Below are 15,673 nucleotides of genomic sequence, written 5' to 3' on the forward strand. Positions count from 1 at the left end.
ATTTAGAAGAAAAACTACCCTCCCTATCTCGAGATAATTGTCAAATTATCGTTAAATATATATAATAAAATTCAAGTTGGGTATATGTTGTAAATTCCATTTTTAAACTTCTATTTATATTAATATACAAATACTACTATTAAGTAATTCTTTTAGCAACCTAAACCCATAACATGAGTACAAAGATGAACACCATTAATCAATGAATTCAACCGTAAAAGTTAAGTATTTTCCTTTTCAAAACTAAAAAAGTTAATTCAGATTTTCAATCGTGTCTATCTAAAAATATAAGAGATACTCAAAATTAGATATGTTCATAAGCAAAACTGAGTTGAATCAAACATAACTCTAAACTAATTTATAGACTCAAATTTAAGGTCAACCTACCTAGACTCATCCAAATAACTTGTTTTATTATTTAAAAATAATAAATTTCATTTAAATTTAATAATAAAACTATATTATAATTTATTATTATTTTAATATATTATATATTTTTATTATTTAAAAAAAAAACAAATCGAATCATACCAACTCAGACCAAATCGACCAGGCCATCTGAACTGCCGGCCCATTAATATCTCTACTTAAAACTCAGTTAAGCAAACTCAAGAAAAAGGGGCCAGCCCAGTTTAATTCTGCTAAAATACGCGGTGGGATGACACTGGCACTCCCACACTCCGTCTTGCGGCCCAAGGATATTCGTTTGCCTTTTTAACCATTAAAAAGAAACTCTCAAGTTCGGCGGCTCAACCCACCACCACCGCTTTGATTCGCTTGAGGTTTTTTTCTCAGTATTCTTCTGCAGAGTTGGAGTTTTTTTTTTTAAATGGCGGCGTCCAACTCTGAAAACGATTTAAAAACCGAAGTTTCAAGCTCACATGAAGCAGAACAGCCTCAGATTCAAGCTATTCGAATGCCAAGCATGGAGGAAATCCGTGCCCAAGAAGTTTGGAATAACTGTGCCGTTCGTAGTGTCGCCAGTGGAGTAATGGGTAAAGTCCCAATTCGGCTTTCATTTATTTTTTTAAAATAGTTTTTGTTTTAAATAAATTCTTTTTGAATGATAATCTGTTTGGCAATAAAGAAAAAAATTGGTAAATCCCAATTTGATGTCAAGTTGTTTTTATTTGGAATTATTTGAAAAAAAAAGCAATAAAGATTTAACCTCTGCGTTTTACTGCCTTCAATTAATTGTAGGGTTTAAGTGAGGTTTAGGGTTTTAATATATATGATTATATTTGCAGGTGGCGGGCTTGGATTCATGATGGGTATGTTTTTGGGTGCATTGGATAATCCTGTAATGCAAGATCAAATGAGTGGAAAGCAACAATTACTCTATAATTTGAAGCAAATGGGTTCAAGAAGCTGGAGTTCTGCAAAAACATTTGCAGTTATGGGTGTAGTGTTTTCTGCTGTTGAATGTGTTGTTGAGAAGGTAATATATAGAAACTAGAAATCAAAATCACACATATAGACATTGAAATTGAATTAGAAACTGAACTTCATATTCCGTTGTTTGCTTTTTAAAGGCTCGGGCGAAACATGACACGACGAATACCGTTGTTGCTGGTTGTGTAACAGGGGGAACTATGTCGGCAAAAGGTATCTACTTCTCTTACTCTTCTTGGTATTACTTGTGATGGTCTCCATGATCTTAGTAAGCAGCTTTCTAATGTAGATTTCGTGTTGACATTATTCTATAAATTGATTGATGTGAGTGGAAATGCTGTACCTTGTTCGCTAACAAACCCTTTAATGCTAAAGCTAATATATCAGAAATGTTGAATATGAACAAGCTGACGTTCTTTTATAAAGTAAATTAACATGACTAAAGAAAACTCGATTCGGATATGTTGTTTATGAATAGTATAACAGAAATGCTATTGAGACACCGTTTTATTGATTCTTTTGAGCATCTTATACCTGTCGACCTTTTTCTTCTTTTAATATCAGTATGAAATGTCTTGATAAAATAATGTTGATGTGTTCATAGTTGACGTTTCTTAGTCGATTGATTTTGGCATTTTCATTAATGGTTTCATTGGTTACCAATTGATTTACCACATTCCCTTAATTTGCATTCTAAACAAACATGAACATATTACTGAACATTTGCCCTTGCATTATTCGTTATTATCATATCCTCCCTATGATTTGCTACAAAGCAATTTACTTCGAGCCTAATGAACTGAATTATGTTGTTTTCTGATATGTTTTCCTGTCGGAGAATTAGTATGCCATGTCTCTCTCTTAGGCTTATCAATTCCAAGTTTAATATAGAATCATTAGTCTCTTTTCATTCGAGTGACATGCCCTTGAAACTCATTTAAGTGAAACTGATAAAGGCCTGACGGAGAGCTTTCTCACTTTGCCTTTTCTTTGTGTACTTTTCACATACTTTAGAACCCTCTAAACTGGCACTTAAAAACCTTAGCAGCCTGCCCTCGGCGTTTCACATGGTATTAGGCAACTAAATATACCCTGCATTTATGAGGAAACCTTAATGCAGCTTCGATGATAGCTATTTGATGTAATGAAATTTTGAGAATGATTTTATCAAATACAATAGCTACAATTGAACATAAGAGAAAGAAAAAGAAAAACCAAAACCAGCCGGAGAAGTGTCGTTCTTCCAATAGTATCCTTGGTTAGGCAAAATTTTAGTTTAAGTAAGCTTTTTGCTCATATGAATGTTGGTCCCAACAAATACTTATATCTTCACATTGTTTTCGGTAAAATTACCGTAGAAGCCCTTGTACTAGGAGTCAAATTGTATTTTGTCCCCTCTATTCAAAAGATGGGCAAATTAGTCCTTGTACTTTAAACCAAAAAGCAAATTGGTCCTTTCTGTTAAAAATTTCATCCATTTGTACTGTTAAAATTTAGCGTGGCTAATGGACTAACCAGATAATGCCATGTGTACCTTATGTGTAGGGACCAGTTTTTAATAGTAGAAATGGATGGAATTTTTACCAGAATGATCAATTTGCACTTTCATCTAACATATAGGGACTAATTTGCCCATTTTTTGAGTAGATAGGGTGAAATGCAATCTGATTCTTAGTACAAGGGCCTATGCACTTCTACTGTCAAATGTTAAATCTCCCACATTTGCACAGCTTATATGATTTTGTTCTGTTTCGGGTTTCCCCTATTTATCTTACATCGCATTCCTCTCGTGCATTGTTGATAGCTGGTCCGAAAGCTGCATGCGTCGGTTGTGTGGGTTTTGCTGCATTCTCAGTTGCGATCGAGAAGTTTTTCGATAGACACACTTGATGGTAGAATTATCCTTTTGCTCCAATTTTGCGTACACCTTTATTTATAGCTGACCTGCTAAATTTTTGTCATAAAATATTTTTGTGCAATTTTAATTGATTCAGAATAACAATTTAAAAAGTGTTGTTATGTTTTGATTTTTGATTCACACTATACGTCTCTGAATCACAGGATGTACACCCCTAATATAATGAATTGGATATTGGAGATCATTTATATTGTCTGAGAGCCCATCATATGCTATTCACATCCTTCAACTTTATTTGGTTGGTTTTCAATTTTTAAATTATTTTGTTGATGCAATTAACTTCACAACATTGTTAAAGCTTTACTGTATGTAATTTTAATAGGGATAAATTTTAAAATTATACATGAATTTCGATTTAATGTGTAATTGTATACAAGTAATAGTTCTGATGTATATTTGAAACTTTAATTTTGATTTAATTATGCACATTAAAAAAATAAATACATTAATTTATTTTTATATTTGATAAATATAAATATTTATGTATGTAATATATAAATAAAAATAAAATTATATTAATAATTGTGTTAATAATTTATAAGAATTAGATTAAATTAAAATTTTATGTGTAAAATTATACAAAATTAAAATTCATGTATATAATTGTACGTTAAATTATAGTTCATGTATAGATTTAAGATTTATTCCTTTTTAATACTACTTATTTTTGTACTAAAATTTTAGTATTACCCATTCCTATTCCTTAAATAATTCGAGATGGGCATAATTGGAATGTTATATATTTACTTATTAATATAAAATAAGAATTATCATAATTATAAAAAAAAACCGAGACTAAAAAATATTAAAATAATTAATTATTAATTTTTTAAAAAAATATTTTTTATATTTCGTGAACTAAATACTAAAATATTACATTCAACCCCCAGAAAGTTAACAGACCCAACCTTCCATACTGTAGACTTACATAATCTTTTGTCGGATACATATATTTCGAATATTTTTCAGTTTGAATTTAAGATGGTTTCCAATTAATTTTAAATCAGAAAAACATTTTATTGATTCTAGAAAACCGTGACAGATGTCAATAGAACCACCTTTCGATGAATTTAAAATCGAAAATATAAAGAAAATGAACAATAACGAATTCAACCCAAAATATTTACTTTTCTTTTTTTTTATCATTTTAATCCTAATTCTTCTTCTTTTTATCAAATTGTCTTCAATCTTTAAATTTTAGTTAAAATGCTTTTTCTTAATTAGAAGAATTGAGTAGACTGTAAAATTTTTAATAACAATTAATCAACCCGCATTTCACAAAAAATTTAAAAAAATTATATATATTTAAAAAAAACTATCGACATTAACAATGAAATGCATATAGAATATTACGCAAGTATTCACTTCAATGTCCTTAAAATTTTAATAAGTTAATTACTTTTTACATTAAAAAAAAAAGTAATCCGACTGAAATGTAAAAGTGAAGTCAAAATGAAGCAAAAAATTAAGACCAAAGTGGCAAAGGAAGTAAATATTAGGGACTAAATTTCGTATTTTGCGTAAAGAAAAAGGGATGGAAAAAAGGCATAAGATAGGTGGACAAAGGCAAGGCAACGATAATGATGTCATTCACAATCCAAAAGCTAAAAGAAAACAACACTTTATCTATCAGTATCACCATTTTTTTTTTTAGCTTCAATTAAGCCCTTCAATCACCAATCCATGTCTTTTTCTCTTATAATCCCTTAAATTCCCGTAAAGAACCCATATTATATACCATCAGAAAATGCTAGATCCAGCCTCCGATATGCTTCCGCCGCCGTCTTCCCCCACCATCTCTTCCGTTTCCTCTTCTGATCTCGACACTGAGGTAAATTTCTTTATTACCCTTGTTTTTCACTTCTGTTTTTCAATTTAATCCTTTGTTCATGCAATTTTTGGGGGTAAATGAAGTCGACAGGTTCATTTTTCCATGATAGAAGCACTACATTGGGTACTCTAATGGGTGTGAGTTTTCCGGCCATTGCTTTCCGAGCACCGTCACGGCACAACCACCGCGAGACGCAACTCGCGAACTCCGGTTCTTCCACGGCGAAACCCAAGAAGAGGAGGGCGTTGACGGCGGCTTTCGGGTCGGAGCGTTCAGGTAGACGGCGGAGGAAGTGGTGGCAGATCTGCCGGGATGGGGATTCAAAGCCGGCTTCTCTGGGTGAGTTTCTGGAGGTTGAGCGGAGGTTCGGCGACGGAGCGTTTTACGGTGCGACGGCGGAACTGGAAGGAGTGATGGGGACGGGTCACGATGAGAATCACGAGGCGAGGAATGGACGGTCGTTGTTTGCTGATGGAAGGGTATTGCCTCCTCCTTCGGCGGCGGCAGCTCCTCCGGCCGGTGATGACGACGACGAGAAATCGACGGCTCTTTGTAGATTCCCGGTGTCGCTCACGGGGATATGTAGCGGCGGCGTTGGATAAAGTGTACTTTTTTGCCTTTTCCACTCCTTTACCTTTTCATTTTTTATTTGTTTAATTATAATCTAATCCACCGCATTGCCCATTGAAACTAATTTAATTTATATCTTTCTTTAAAAAAGACAATTTAATTTGGCTTTATTTATTTCAATAATTTATATTTTCTTCTTAATTCTATTTTATTTTTATACATTTACTTTTCCTTCAATTAAAAATCATTATGTTTAGCTTAGCTAATATTCATTTAATCAAAACTATATATTTCATTTGAATTTAGGTCTCCACTTTTTATATCTATTATTTTCAATTTTGGAATTTAGTTATTTTATTTTTAATTTCAATAATTTGTTAATTTAAATATTAAAGTCTAATTCACTTGTTATATTAGAGTTGGATTGAATTTTGTTATCTCTATTTAAAAAATAAAAAATATTAATCCTTAAATATTAATCAAAAAGAAAATTAATCTTTTTTGTTAATAATTTTATCCTTTTCTACTACTAACAGATGACTCTTTATAAGATACACGTGACATGTCATGTATAATTATCTGATTATTTTATCGACTATATCAATTTTTAACAATAAAAAAATTAATTTTTTAACAGAAATAATTAGTTTATTATTTTATTTACTATGAACATTAATTTATTTATTTTTTAAATAAAGAGAATAAAATGTAATTAAACTACCATAAATATAACTTTTCTGTCAGTGTAATCATTGAGGGACTAGATTCTTTAGGCTTTTATTTTTATTTTTTAAAAAGTTATTTACTTTTTCTTTGTATGATTTTAAATTTTCCCTTTTGCTAAATTAGGGGGAAATGATTATAATTTATAGGAATAAAAAATTTAAAGTGTAAACTATAAAAATATTATTAAATTATTGCTTTCATTGTATTTTAGTCATTCAACTATTAATTTTTTCTATTTAGTTGGTAAACTTTTTGAAATAAAATATTTTGGTTACTTAAAATTGATTTGGGTTTTTTATTAATTTAATAACAAATTTAACCCTTCAATATTTATATATTATATTAATTTTATTCAAGATATAAATTATTTAAAAAATTTAGTCTCTAATGTTTATAAAATTTGTCATTTTAGTTTAAATTATAAAAATTCAATAAATTTAGCCTTCAATTTTTACAAAATTTATCAATTTAATTATAATTCGAAAAAAACTCAATAAAATAATTTTGGTCCTTTACAAAAATTAATAATTTAAGCTTCTTAACTGAGAAATCTTAGCTTTTAAGTTTCAAAATTTTATAATTTTATGCTACTCCAATATAAAGTTTCTAACATCGATTTCGGCATAGACTGTCTTTATACAATTATTTTTCAACCCAACACATGAAAAAGGGAAAAAATGAAAGAAAAAAACACCATATAGTAACAATATTTAAAACGTTACAATTGATGAAGTAAAGTTGATTACAATTTTGTAAAGGCTACAACAGCCAAGCAGCCACCTTATAATAAAAACCATCACAAAACAACAAAATTCAATACTTGAAATAGAAAAAAAGTGAGCTCAAGTTGTCATCTCCAGCTTCAAAACAGAAGACAAAATTATGATAAATGGATTGTTTAGTTATAGATAAAGTTATGTGAATTTTTTAGAATTCGAACTAAAATAATAAAATTTGTAAATATTGAAGATTAAATTTGTTGAATATTGTATATTTAGGATTAAATTGATATAATGTGCAAACATTGGAGGGATAAAAAAAATTATTAGACCAATTAAATAAAAAAACCCAAATCAATTTTGAGTCACCAAAATATATAATTTCTAAAATTTTAATGTCTAAACCGAAAAAATTAATAATTTAATGAACATTTTTATAGCTTATCCAAATTTAAAATTCCCAAAATACAGGTATTATTTTAAAATTCCCAAAATTTTATATGAAAAATTTCCTAATCATTATCTATGGCAAAACTTTATTTAATTTTAGTTATAAAAAGATTTCTAAAATGTTAGAATATAAATATAAAAAATAATTTTTATATTTACTTTCTTATCCACCTGCCACCTACTCCACACTGTACCACCTTCCCCCCCCCCCCTTTCTTATTCTACCAAATCCATGCAATATCTATGGTTGAATCCAATCCAATATGTAAAGTGTACATCATTAAATTGACCAATGAACATTGGAACGCCAAAAACAATTTTCTTCAACTGAAACATAGTATTATATATCATCATCATCATTATAAAAATAATTAATGTGCTCAATAATGGACCCTTAGCTACCATGAAGCTTGAGTGCTAGGAAAGTAAATGGAACATCCCAAGTAATCACTACACTATTTCTCGGATTTTTAGCATTTCAGAAATGTAAGGTGAAATCAGAAATTTTATTTAATAAAATTATAAATTTTTGAAGGAGCTGAAATTAAAAAGGGTTAAATTGTATTGTTATTATTTCTAGAGAGGCGAAAACTGGAATTTTTCCCATTCAATTAAGAACTAAAGAAACTAAATAGCATGATTTAATGTTTGCGAGCGGCTCAAGGGAAATTTTCCTATTTAACGTTGGGACCTTGGTCAAAACAAATAAAATTTGAGGAGCCTTTTAAGTAAAATTTTCAAAAATTGTAGGAGTTTAATGAATATTTCAAAAACTTACAGGATATTTAATTAAAATTTTCAAAAAGTTTAAAAGACATATTTAGAATTTTAAATTTATTTTTAAAGTCTAACCAAAATTTTCAAAAAATTTAGGAGCCGTAATCCCAGTCTTCAATAGGTACAGATAATCGAGTTAATTCCATAAAAAATTACTAAGTTATGTTCCAAATTTAAAATCAACCCTTAAACTTCAAAATGTTTTAATCAAGATTGTATCAATTAGATTTTCCATCAATCTAACACCATTTTGAGTCATAGCTTAAATTTTGATCTGTGTTCTATACTCACAGGTAAATTAGTGGAAAGATATTAATAATAAAAAATTAGTAGTTTAAGGACTTAATCCTCATTATTATTACAAAAAAAAAATTGTAGAGGGGCATTTTCAATATAAAATCTACATGCAATTTGGTAGTGCCAAATATTCTTATTTTTAAAATTTTAATTGAAAATGTTTAACTAATACACCAAGAAAATAGCAACTTCACCATCCCATAATCTTCCAACAACTCCATGCATATAACATAATGATACTATATGGTCTCTCTATTTAAAGACCATGTTTCACATAATGATGGCATGTTAATAAAAAAAAACCCTAACACACCAGCCACTGATATCGTACCATTCGAGCCCCACCCCAAAAAAAAACACTACAAAAATGGTGATGAAACAATCTCCACTTTTCATTACATTACTTATTGCTACCGTCTACATGGTGAGTTGCATGGCTGCTGTAAACCCAGCAACAGCAACAGGTGAAGAACCAATTCTTGAGTTCTACATGCATGATATTTTAGGTGGTGGTAGCCCCACAGCTAGGCCAATCACTGGTTTACTTGGCAACATTTATGGCGGTCAAGTCCCTTTTGCTAAGCCAGTTGGGTTCTTACCACCCGACGGTGCCGTCCCGATCCCCAACGCAAATGGTGCTATCCCAACCGTTAATGGTGTCACTGGTCTCCCGTTGGGGACCGGTTTAGCCGGGACGGCTTTTGCGGGAAACCCTAACCAGAATGGTCAGCCTCAATTCCCTGTAGGACCAGATGGGTTAGGATTAGGGTTCGGGACGATTACCGTCATCGACGATGTGTTAACCGTTAGCCCTGACTTGGGGTCTCAAGTAATAGGGAAAGCTCAAGGGGTTTATGTGGCAAGCTCAGCTGATGGGACAACACAAATGATGGCGTTCGCGGCGATGATCGAAGGTGGTGAATATAACGATAACCTTAACTTTTACGGTGTGTACAAGATCGGGAGCGCCGTGTCGCAAGTGTCAGTGATTGGTGGGACCGGGAAGTTTAAGAATGCTTGTGGTATTGCTGAGGTCCGACCACTTATACCACCTGGGCAACATGTTACTGATGGTGTTGAAACATTGTTGAGGGTCACTGTCCATCTTAAATACTAGGGTTTGCATTATTACATATACTTGTTTTGAAAATTTTATGTGTGGGATTGTGTGAAAGAAAAAGTTAACATATATGGGTCTCGTTTGTGAGTTGCATTAATCTTTCAGTATGTAACTATTACTACTAGGGTTCAAAATATTTCTTCTTTAAATTTCTCAGTATTCCCCCTTGCTCCATTCAGACACATATATATAGAAATTGAAATGGCTAAATATTTTGCAATTAGCTTGCATCTGAATTTTTAAATATATCATTTGGTATGTGGGGTTTGTTTCAATATCTAATTTAGTATTTGATTTTTTTTATTATCTCAATTTGGTACTTTGATCAAATTACATCACGTGGTCCATTGAATAATTGATAGGTGTACTTTAGTAAAAGAAATTATAGGTACTTAATTGGGATTAAAAACCCTCAATTTTCAAATTGAACATTGAACCCAAACTTATAATGTGCTTAATTAAGAAAAAAAACTCAAATATCAAATTAAAAAAACTTAGACACTAATTTAAATATTAAAATCAAATGCAGGTATCAAATTAAAAAAATTAAAAAACTAAATTTAACATTAAAATTAAATTCAAATAAATTTATTAAAGCAGTATAATATAACAGTTGCTAGTTACAAATAGAGGAGCCTATAATAACATAAATTATTAATATATTAAAATCATATAAATAATAATTTAAACACAATTACATTATGTAAAAATTAGAAGAAAAAAAAAAGAAACTTTAAATGATATATACAAATATTTTAAAAAAAGTAATATATATTTATTTATTTTTAAAAGAGAGGTAAGATTTTTAAAAGAAACTAAATTCAATAAACCACTTAATTAATAATAATATAAATATATACAAATACGACATAAATATATGAATTGTCGATAAATTATAAAAAAAAAAGTTGTAAAATAAACAAAGAAGCATCGAGTAGTTGTCGGAGAAAACTACTGTATATGGGACATAAACAAATGGTGCTAGTCAAAGAAAAGTTAGGAGTAGCCCTCCCAAAAAAAAACTACTGTTATTTAGTACTTACCCAAAATTATAATTTATTCCTCTCAAAATTTAAGGAAAAATTGTTTAATCTCTTTAAAAATGATAAAATTATAAGTTAACACATATAAATTTTATACTTTACCTCTCAAAATTTAAAATTTCATTCCACCCCCTAAACATATTTTCAATTTCGCCTTTTCCGCTTAGACCTGTTCATAGATTGGGTTAACCATCTAAACCTGAAGGCTTGCCTGAAATTTAAGAGAGGTTGGGCAAAAATCTTAAGCTCGAAAATTGGACTTGGGTAAAAAAAATAGGCTCGTTTAAAATATGGGTCGAGCTCAAACTTAAGCATTTAAGGTCCGAGCCCTACCTGACCTGTTTTAAGTTTATAATACTTTGTATTATGTTATTTTTATTTATTATATAATTTAAAACACATTAAAAAATAAATATATACTAAATATATAATACTACTTTAATGTAAACATTAAAATAATGTTAAGATGACAATATAAAAAATTTCAATAAATAAAAAATATATAAAATTATTAAATATTAAAATAAAATAATATAAATATTTTTTAAAAAAATTAAAAATAATATGAGTGAGCCTAAAATGGACTTGGGTTAGTCTTTTGCAAATTTAGGTGGATTTAGGCAAAATTTTAGGCCTAAATTTTGGACCGAGCTTAGCTAAATTTGAACAAACATAAAGTACGATAATATTATGCTTAAGCTCAATCCGAACCGGTCCATGAGCACCTCTACTGCCACCTCTGAGCACAAGAGAAGAAGATGGATATGCGAAGCATGGTTGGTTCACAGCCTTAATTACCAATTCGAAACATCCTATGAAATTGGTTATACGACTTAAGAGTGATGTTTGTCCATCGGTTTTGCAAGTCTTTAAAAATACAAGACATAATGTTTACCCCAAGGGCAGTGGTAGAGATGGCAAGTTCTGGTCCCCTTAAAATAGAAAAATAAATTTTACAATTTTTATAATTTTAAATTAGTATATAATAAAATTACACATTAACTTTTTGAAAATAATAAAATTTTAGTTTAATCTTTAAAAATAGTAAAAAAAATATACGTTATTAAAATAATAAAATTAAAATTTAACTCTTATAAAAATATAAATATAAAATTTAATAATCGCGTCTTAAAAAATTATCTGAGGGACCACCTGTTTGAACCCATCATCAACATCATCCTAATTGGAATCATCGTCAACAAAGGTAGGATCTTAATGGCAAGGTCGAGGGCTAAAGTCGCAGTGCCATGGCCATAGGTGAAGGCTGGTTGGGTACTTCTATTCGTGTCGAGTGTGCAAGGATAGTATTAAAAAAGCTACTGCATTAATGCTTTTTTTATACATAGTAGACAATTAGTTGGAATATGTTTTTTTAAGACCAAGACTAGTTTTGTCCTAAGAAACACAAGTTGTCAAATGATAAAATCCTTAAACCATAGCTGGAAGTGGCATATTATCAAACAGGTTAAGTGCACGGTTAGAGTAGGTGAAACCGTGAAAGCTACTCTTTTTTTGTATATAATAATATGTTAATCATGGAACCAGTGAGGTGGGGAGCTATCATACAGTCTGTCATTTCTTCTACTTTTTTGTCCATTCCAATACTTTTCGAGGACTAATTTTAAGCTAATAAAAACGTAAACGATTTTTTGGTGAGAAGTGGAATCAATAATGATTGTTATTGTTTGTTGTTGAAATTTTGTTTTTCTAACTCTGACGAGAGCAGGGGAGAGTATTCGTAATTTTTAGGTTGATTTAATCGGTTTTTTATTAAATTTGACTTAACTGATCATAATCTACAAACACTGATCTAGTTAAATTAAAGCTCAAGAGATATATAAACGAACTAACTTTAGGTTGATCGGTTAATTAACTTTAATTATTGAGTTTGAATAATATATTTATTTTATAGATTATAAATTATATATAATTAAAAAATGTTAAATTAAGTTAATTTTTTAGTCGGGTTGGTTTGAAAAAATGATAACCGATCAAAATAATCTCTTAAACCAAACTCATAATTAAAAAATCACCTAAACTGACTAAATCAATTCAATCGGTTAATCAGTCTTTACCAAAATTTACTTTGATAGATGAAAGCCTAAATGCTTTAAATTACTTGTAGAAGTGATGAACTTAATAAAGTCGAGCTTAATTTAAAAGGTGAACTATAAAAATAGTTACTTATATTTAATTAACATTTTAATCAAACATTTAAGGCATTACAATTTAGGATTAAGATATTGTAGATTAGTACATCTAAGTAAAAAATAGCAATTTTAAATTGGAGTGTAGCTTAGTTGATTACAAAGATAAATGTATATAGACATTGTTATTTGATACACTATGAGTAAAATAGATTAAAATCGTATTTATTTTTTATATTTTCAAATATCAAAATAAAGACACATATTAACTTATTAATTCGAAAAAGAAAAAAAAACTCCACCGTTGGATGTATGGATGTACAAAATTAGTTGGTCTAACATTGCCTACAAGGGGTTTCAACTTTCAACAATGGTCTCCAACGCCGGTTTCCACGATCTCTGCTTCGAAAACCTCACCACGACGGAATCTTTCGCACCGTCGTTCACGGCGTTTTGCGGCGGGGACTTAGCTTCAAACGGGAAAATGCAAAACTCATTAAAAACAGGTAAAATCTTCCCAATATTAAAGCTCGCATGTTTCAACGCCTTATCTGCCTTACAACTGAGGCAACTCATTTCCTCTTCCGTCAGCACCGAGTAAAGCAATTCCATGGGAAGAAGGAAATAAAGTCGCCGCCGTTCCAACTCTTCATCTGCCGTCAGCCCATGAACCCGAAAACCCACTTTTAAACCGCCGGAATCGCACACGAACTGACCCGGATTCTCCACCATTAGATCCGCCGCTTTGACTGATTTCGTATACATCTGAATGTTCCCATTTGGAAACACCACTTTCACTGCTCCACCGCCGGAGATGATCGACGGCGTACAAGAAACTGCATTCCCCATTTATCAATAATATATAAAAGAGAATTATAGGAATAGAGGAAGTTGCTAGGAAAATGAGAGACCCTTATGAAATTAATGATGAAGAGGTGGATGATATATGTGCATGCAAAGATGGTGGTTGAGCGATAAAAGGAAGGGTACTTATTTATTTATTGGATTGTGGGTTAATATTTTTTTAGTCCTTCAACTTTGTAATTAAGTCCATTTTGGCATCTGTATTTTTTTTAACTTGCAAATGTAAAATTTTGGTTCTTTTTCTAAATAAAAATATACAAGAAAACGCATAAAAAAAAGAAAAGAAAAAGAAGGGCTCAAAATTGCAAAAAATTTCTCTACAAGAACAATTTGTCTATTGGAACTTCAACTCCAATGAGATTAAAAGACTCTAAACCGTCCAACATTGAAAAAAAAAATGCTTAAAACAAGATTGTTTTAATTGAATCGGATCAATTAGATAGAGAACCATTCGAATTAGACAGATTAGTCGAACTAGTGATTTAATCAATTTGACCACCAATTTGATTCTAAAAATCTTGGCTTAGATACCTAAAGTTTTATTTTTGATCAAAACTGATTGTTAAAATATTAATTTTGTCTCATTTTATCCAAAAATTGTACGATATCTCATAAGAACATGTCATGTCTCATGGTATTATTGGCTCGTGCAATTTTCTGAGGTAAAATGAGATAAAATTAATAGCTTAAATATCACTTTTGACTAAAAAACTTTAGGAACCTAAATAAAAAATAGTATGGTTTAAGGACCAGCTTTGTATTTAAACCTTTATTTGATATACTTTTAGAGCTTCACATATCGCTATCAGACAACCAAGATGCAGGCAGATTTTCATGAATTGAGGACCTGATGGGACACTTGTCATCAATACAGTTTACTGCCTTTTGGTATATTTCTCTTTTTTCAGGTCAAATTGTAATTTTGGTCCCTATATTATGCTCAAGTTTGAAATTTAATCTTGTATACTATTATTAACTAGTACAAATAATTAACACTGTTAACTAATTATGTTGAAATTTTGACATAGATTTTTCGTAAAAACACTCCTTCTAACAAAAAAATAATGAGTTAGAACGAGTGTTAAGAAAAGAAATTTACATCAATACTTTAACCATTTAGAATAACTAATGACATTATAAAAATAAATGGATCAAATTATGCTGAACTGAAGTATAAAAAACTAAAATTAAGTTCTAAAATTTAAGTTTAAGCAATAGTAAAAGGACCAAAACAAAAATTTGACTTTTCTTTTGTTATTATTACTATTATTATTAAAGAAATCAAAGTTAAGTATAATGATTTAACTGCCACAAATATATTAGAATTATCAATTAACCATACAACTTACAATGATATGATAACTAATTTCATTAAAGGAATTTTTAGGGAAAATTACGCCCAAGTTGACTAAACTATTAGTAAGTTTAATTTTGGTCACTCAACTTCAAAAAGTTACAAAATAGTCATTGAACTATTCAAAAGTTTTCATTTAAATTACTAAACTATTTGAACGTTTTTATTTAAGTCACTGAACTAATTGAATATTTTTGTTTAAGTCACTGAACTGTTAAGTTACTTTTTAAAGCCCGGCTAGTAAGATCCAAGCAACGATTTGTCCAATGGATCAATATCCATCAACGGGTAGAAGAACATACCTTAAATCTAAATTAATCTGACAATCAACATCGGAAATTGGAGAGAAAAAATTGGTGTAGGCGATGTGAATAGAGAAGGCCATACAATAGTAATCCCTAATGACTTAAATGAAAACTTTCGAATAGTTAAATGATCAATTTGTAACATTTTAAAGTTGAGTGA

The 15,673-nt window shown here is 30.0% G+C and overlaps 4 protein-coding genes across 6 annotated transcripts; 3 read left to right on the top strand and 1 right to left on the bottom strand.

Moving 5' to 3' along the window:
• The first annotated feature begins 618 nt into the window (after positions 1 to 618).
• LOC107930955 (mitochondrial import inner membrane translocase subunit TIM22-4) lies at positions 619 to 3,542 on the top strand. Of its 3 annotated transcripts, none has more exons than XM_016862731.2 (5): positions 681 to 995; positions 1,248 to 1,438; positions 1,533 to 1,605; positions 3,197 to 3,284; positions 3,454 to 3,542. In XM_016862731.2, exons 1-4 carry the CDS (start codon positions 830 to 832, stop codon positions 3,280 to 3,282), a joined length of 516 nt encoding a protein of 171 aa, XP_016718220.1. In that variant the 5' UTR covers positions 681 to 829; the 3' UTR covers positions 3,283 to 3,284; positions 3,454 to 3,542. The 3 variants fall into 3 exon arrangements, with proteins under 3 accessions (XP_016718219.1, XP_016718220.1, XP_016718221.1); XM_016862732.2 differs by having other exon boundaries at positions 696 to 995; positions 3,439 to 3,542; XM_016862730.2 differs by having other exon boundaries at positions 619 to 995; positions 3,197 to 3,542.
• A 1,312-nt stretch (positions 3,543 to 4,854) lies between these two features.
• LOC121211250 (uncharacterized protein At3g17950) lies at positions 4,855 to 5,912 on the top strand. The gene is made up of 2 exons (XM_041083826.1): positions 4,855 to 5,141; positions 5,225 to 5,912. The coding sequence occupies exons 1-2, from the start codon at positions 5,058 to 5,060 to the stop codon at positions 5,741 to 5,743; spliced, it is 603 nt and encodes a 200-aa protein (XP_040939760.1). The 5' UTR covers positions 4,855 to 5,057; the 3' UTR covers positions 5,744 to 5,912.
• Positions 5,913 to 8,523: 2,611 nt separating this feature from the next.
• On the top strand, positions 8,524 to 9,854 carry LOC107931004 (dirigent protein 16). Its single transcript, XM_016862779.2, has one exon. It carries the CDS (start codon positions 9,048 to 9,050, stop codon positions 9,795 to 9,797), a length of 750 nt encoding a protein of 249 aa, XP_016718268.1. The 5' UTR covers positions 8,524 to 9,047; the 3' UTR covers positions 9,798 to 9,854.
• Positions 9,855 to 13,103: 3,249 nt separating this feature from the next.
• LOC107931007 (uncharacterized) lies at positions 13,104 to 13,933 on the bottom strand. The gene has a single exon (XM_016862781.2). It carries the CDS (start codon positions 13,837 to 13,839, stop codon positions 13,348 to 13,350), a length of 492 nt encoding a protein of 163 aa, XP_016718270.2. The 5' UTR covers positions 13,840 to 13,933; the 3' UTR covers positions 13,104 to 13,347.
• Positions 13,934 to 15,673: the final 1,740 nt, after the last annotated feature.

This window comes from Gossypium hirsutum, chromosome A12 (assembly GCF_007990345.1).
Source record: "Gossypium hirsutum isolate 1008001.06 chromosome A12, Gossypium_hirsutum_v2.1, whole genome shotgun sequence".
Taxonomy (NCBI): domain Eukaryota; kingdom Viridiplantae; phylum Streptophyta; class Magnoliopsida; order Malvales; family Malvaceae; genus Gossypium; species Gossypium hirsutum.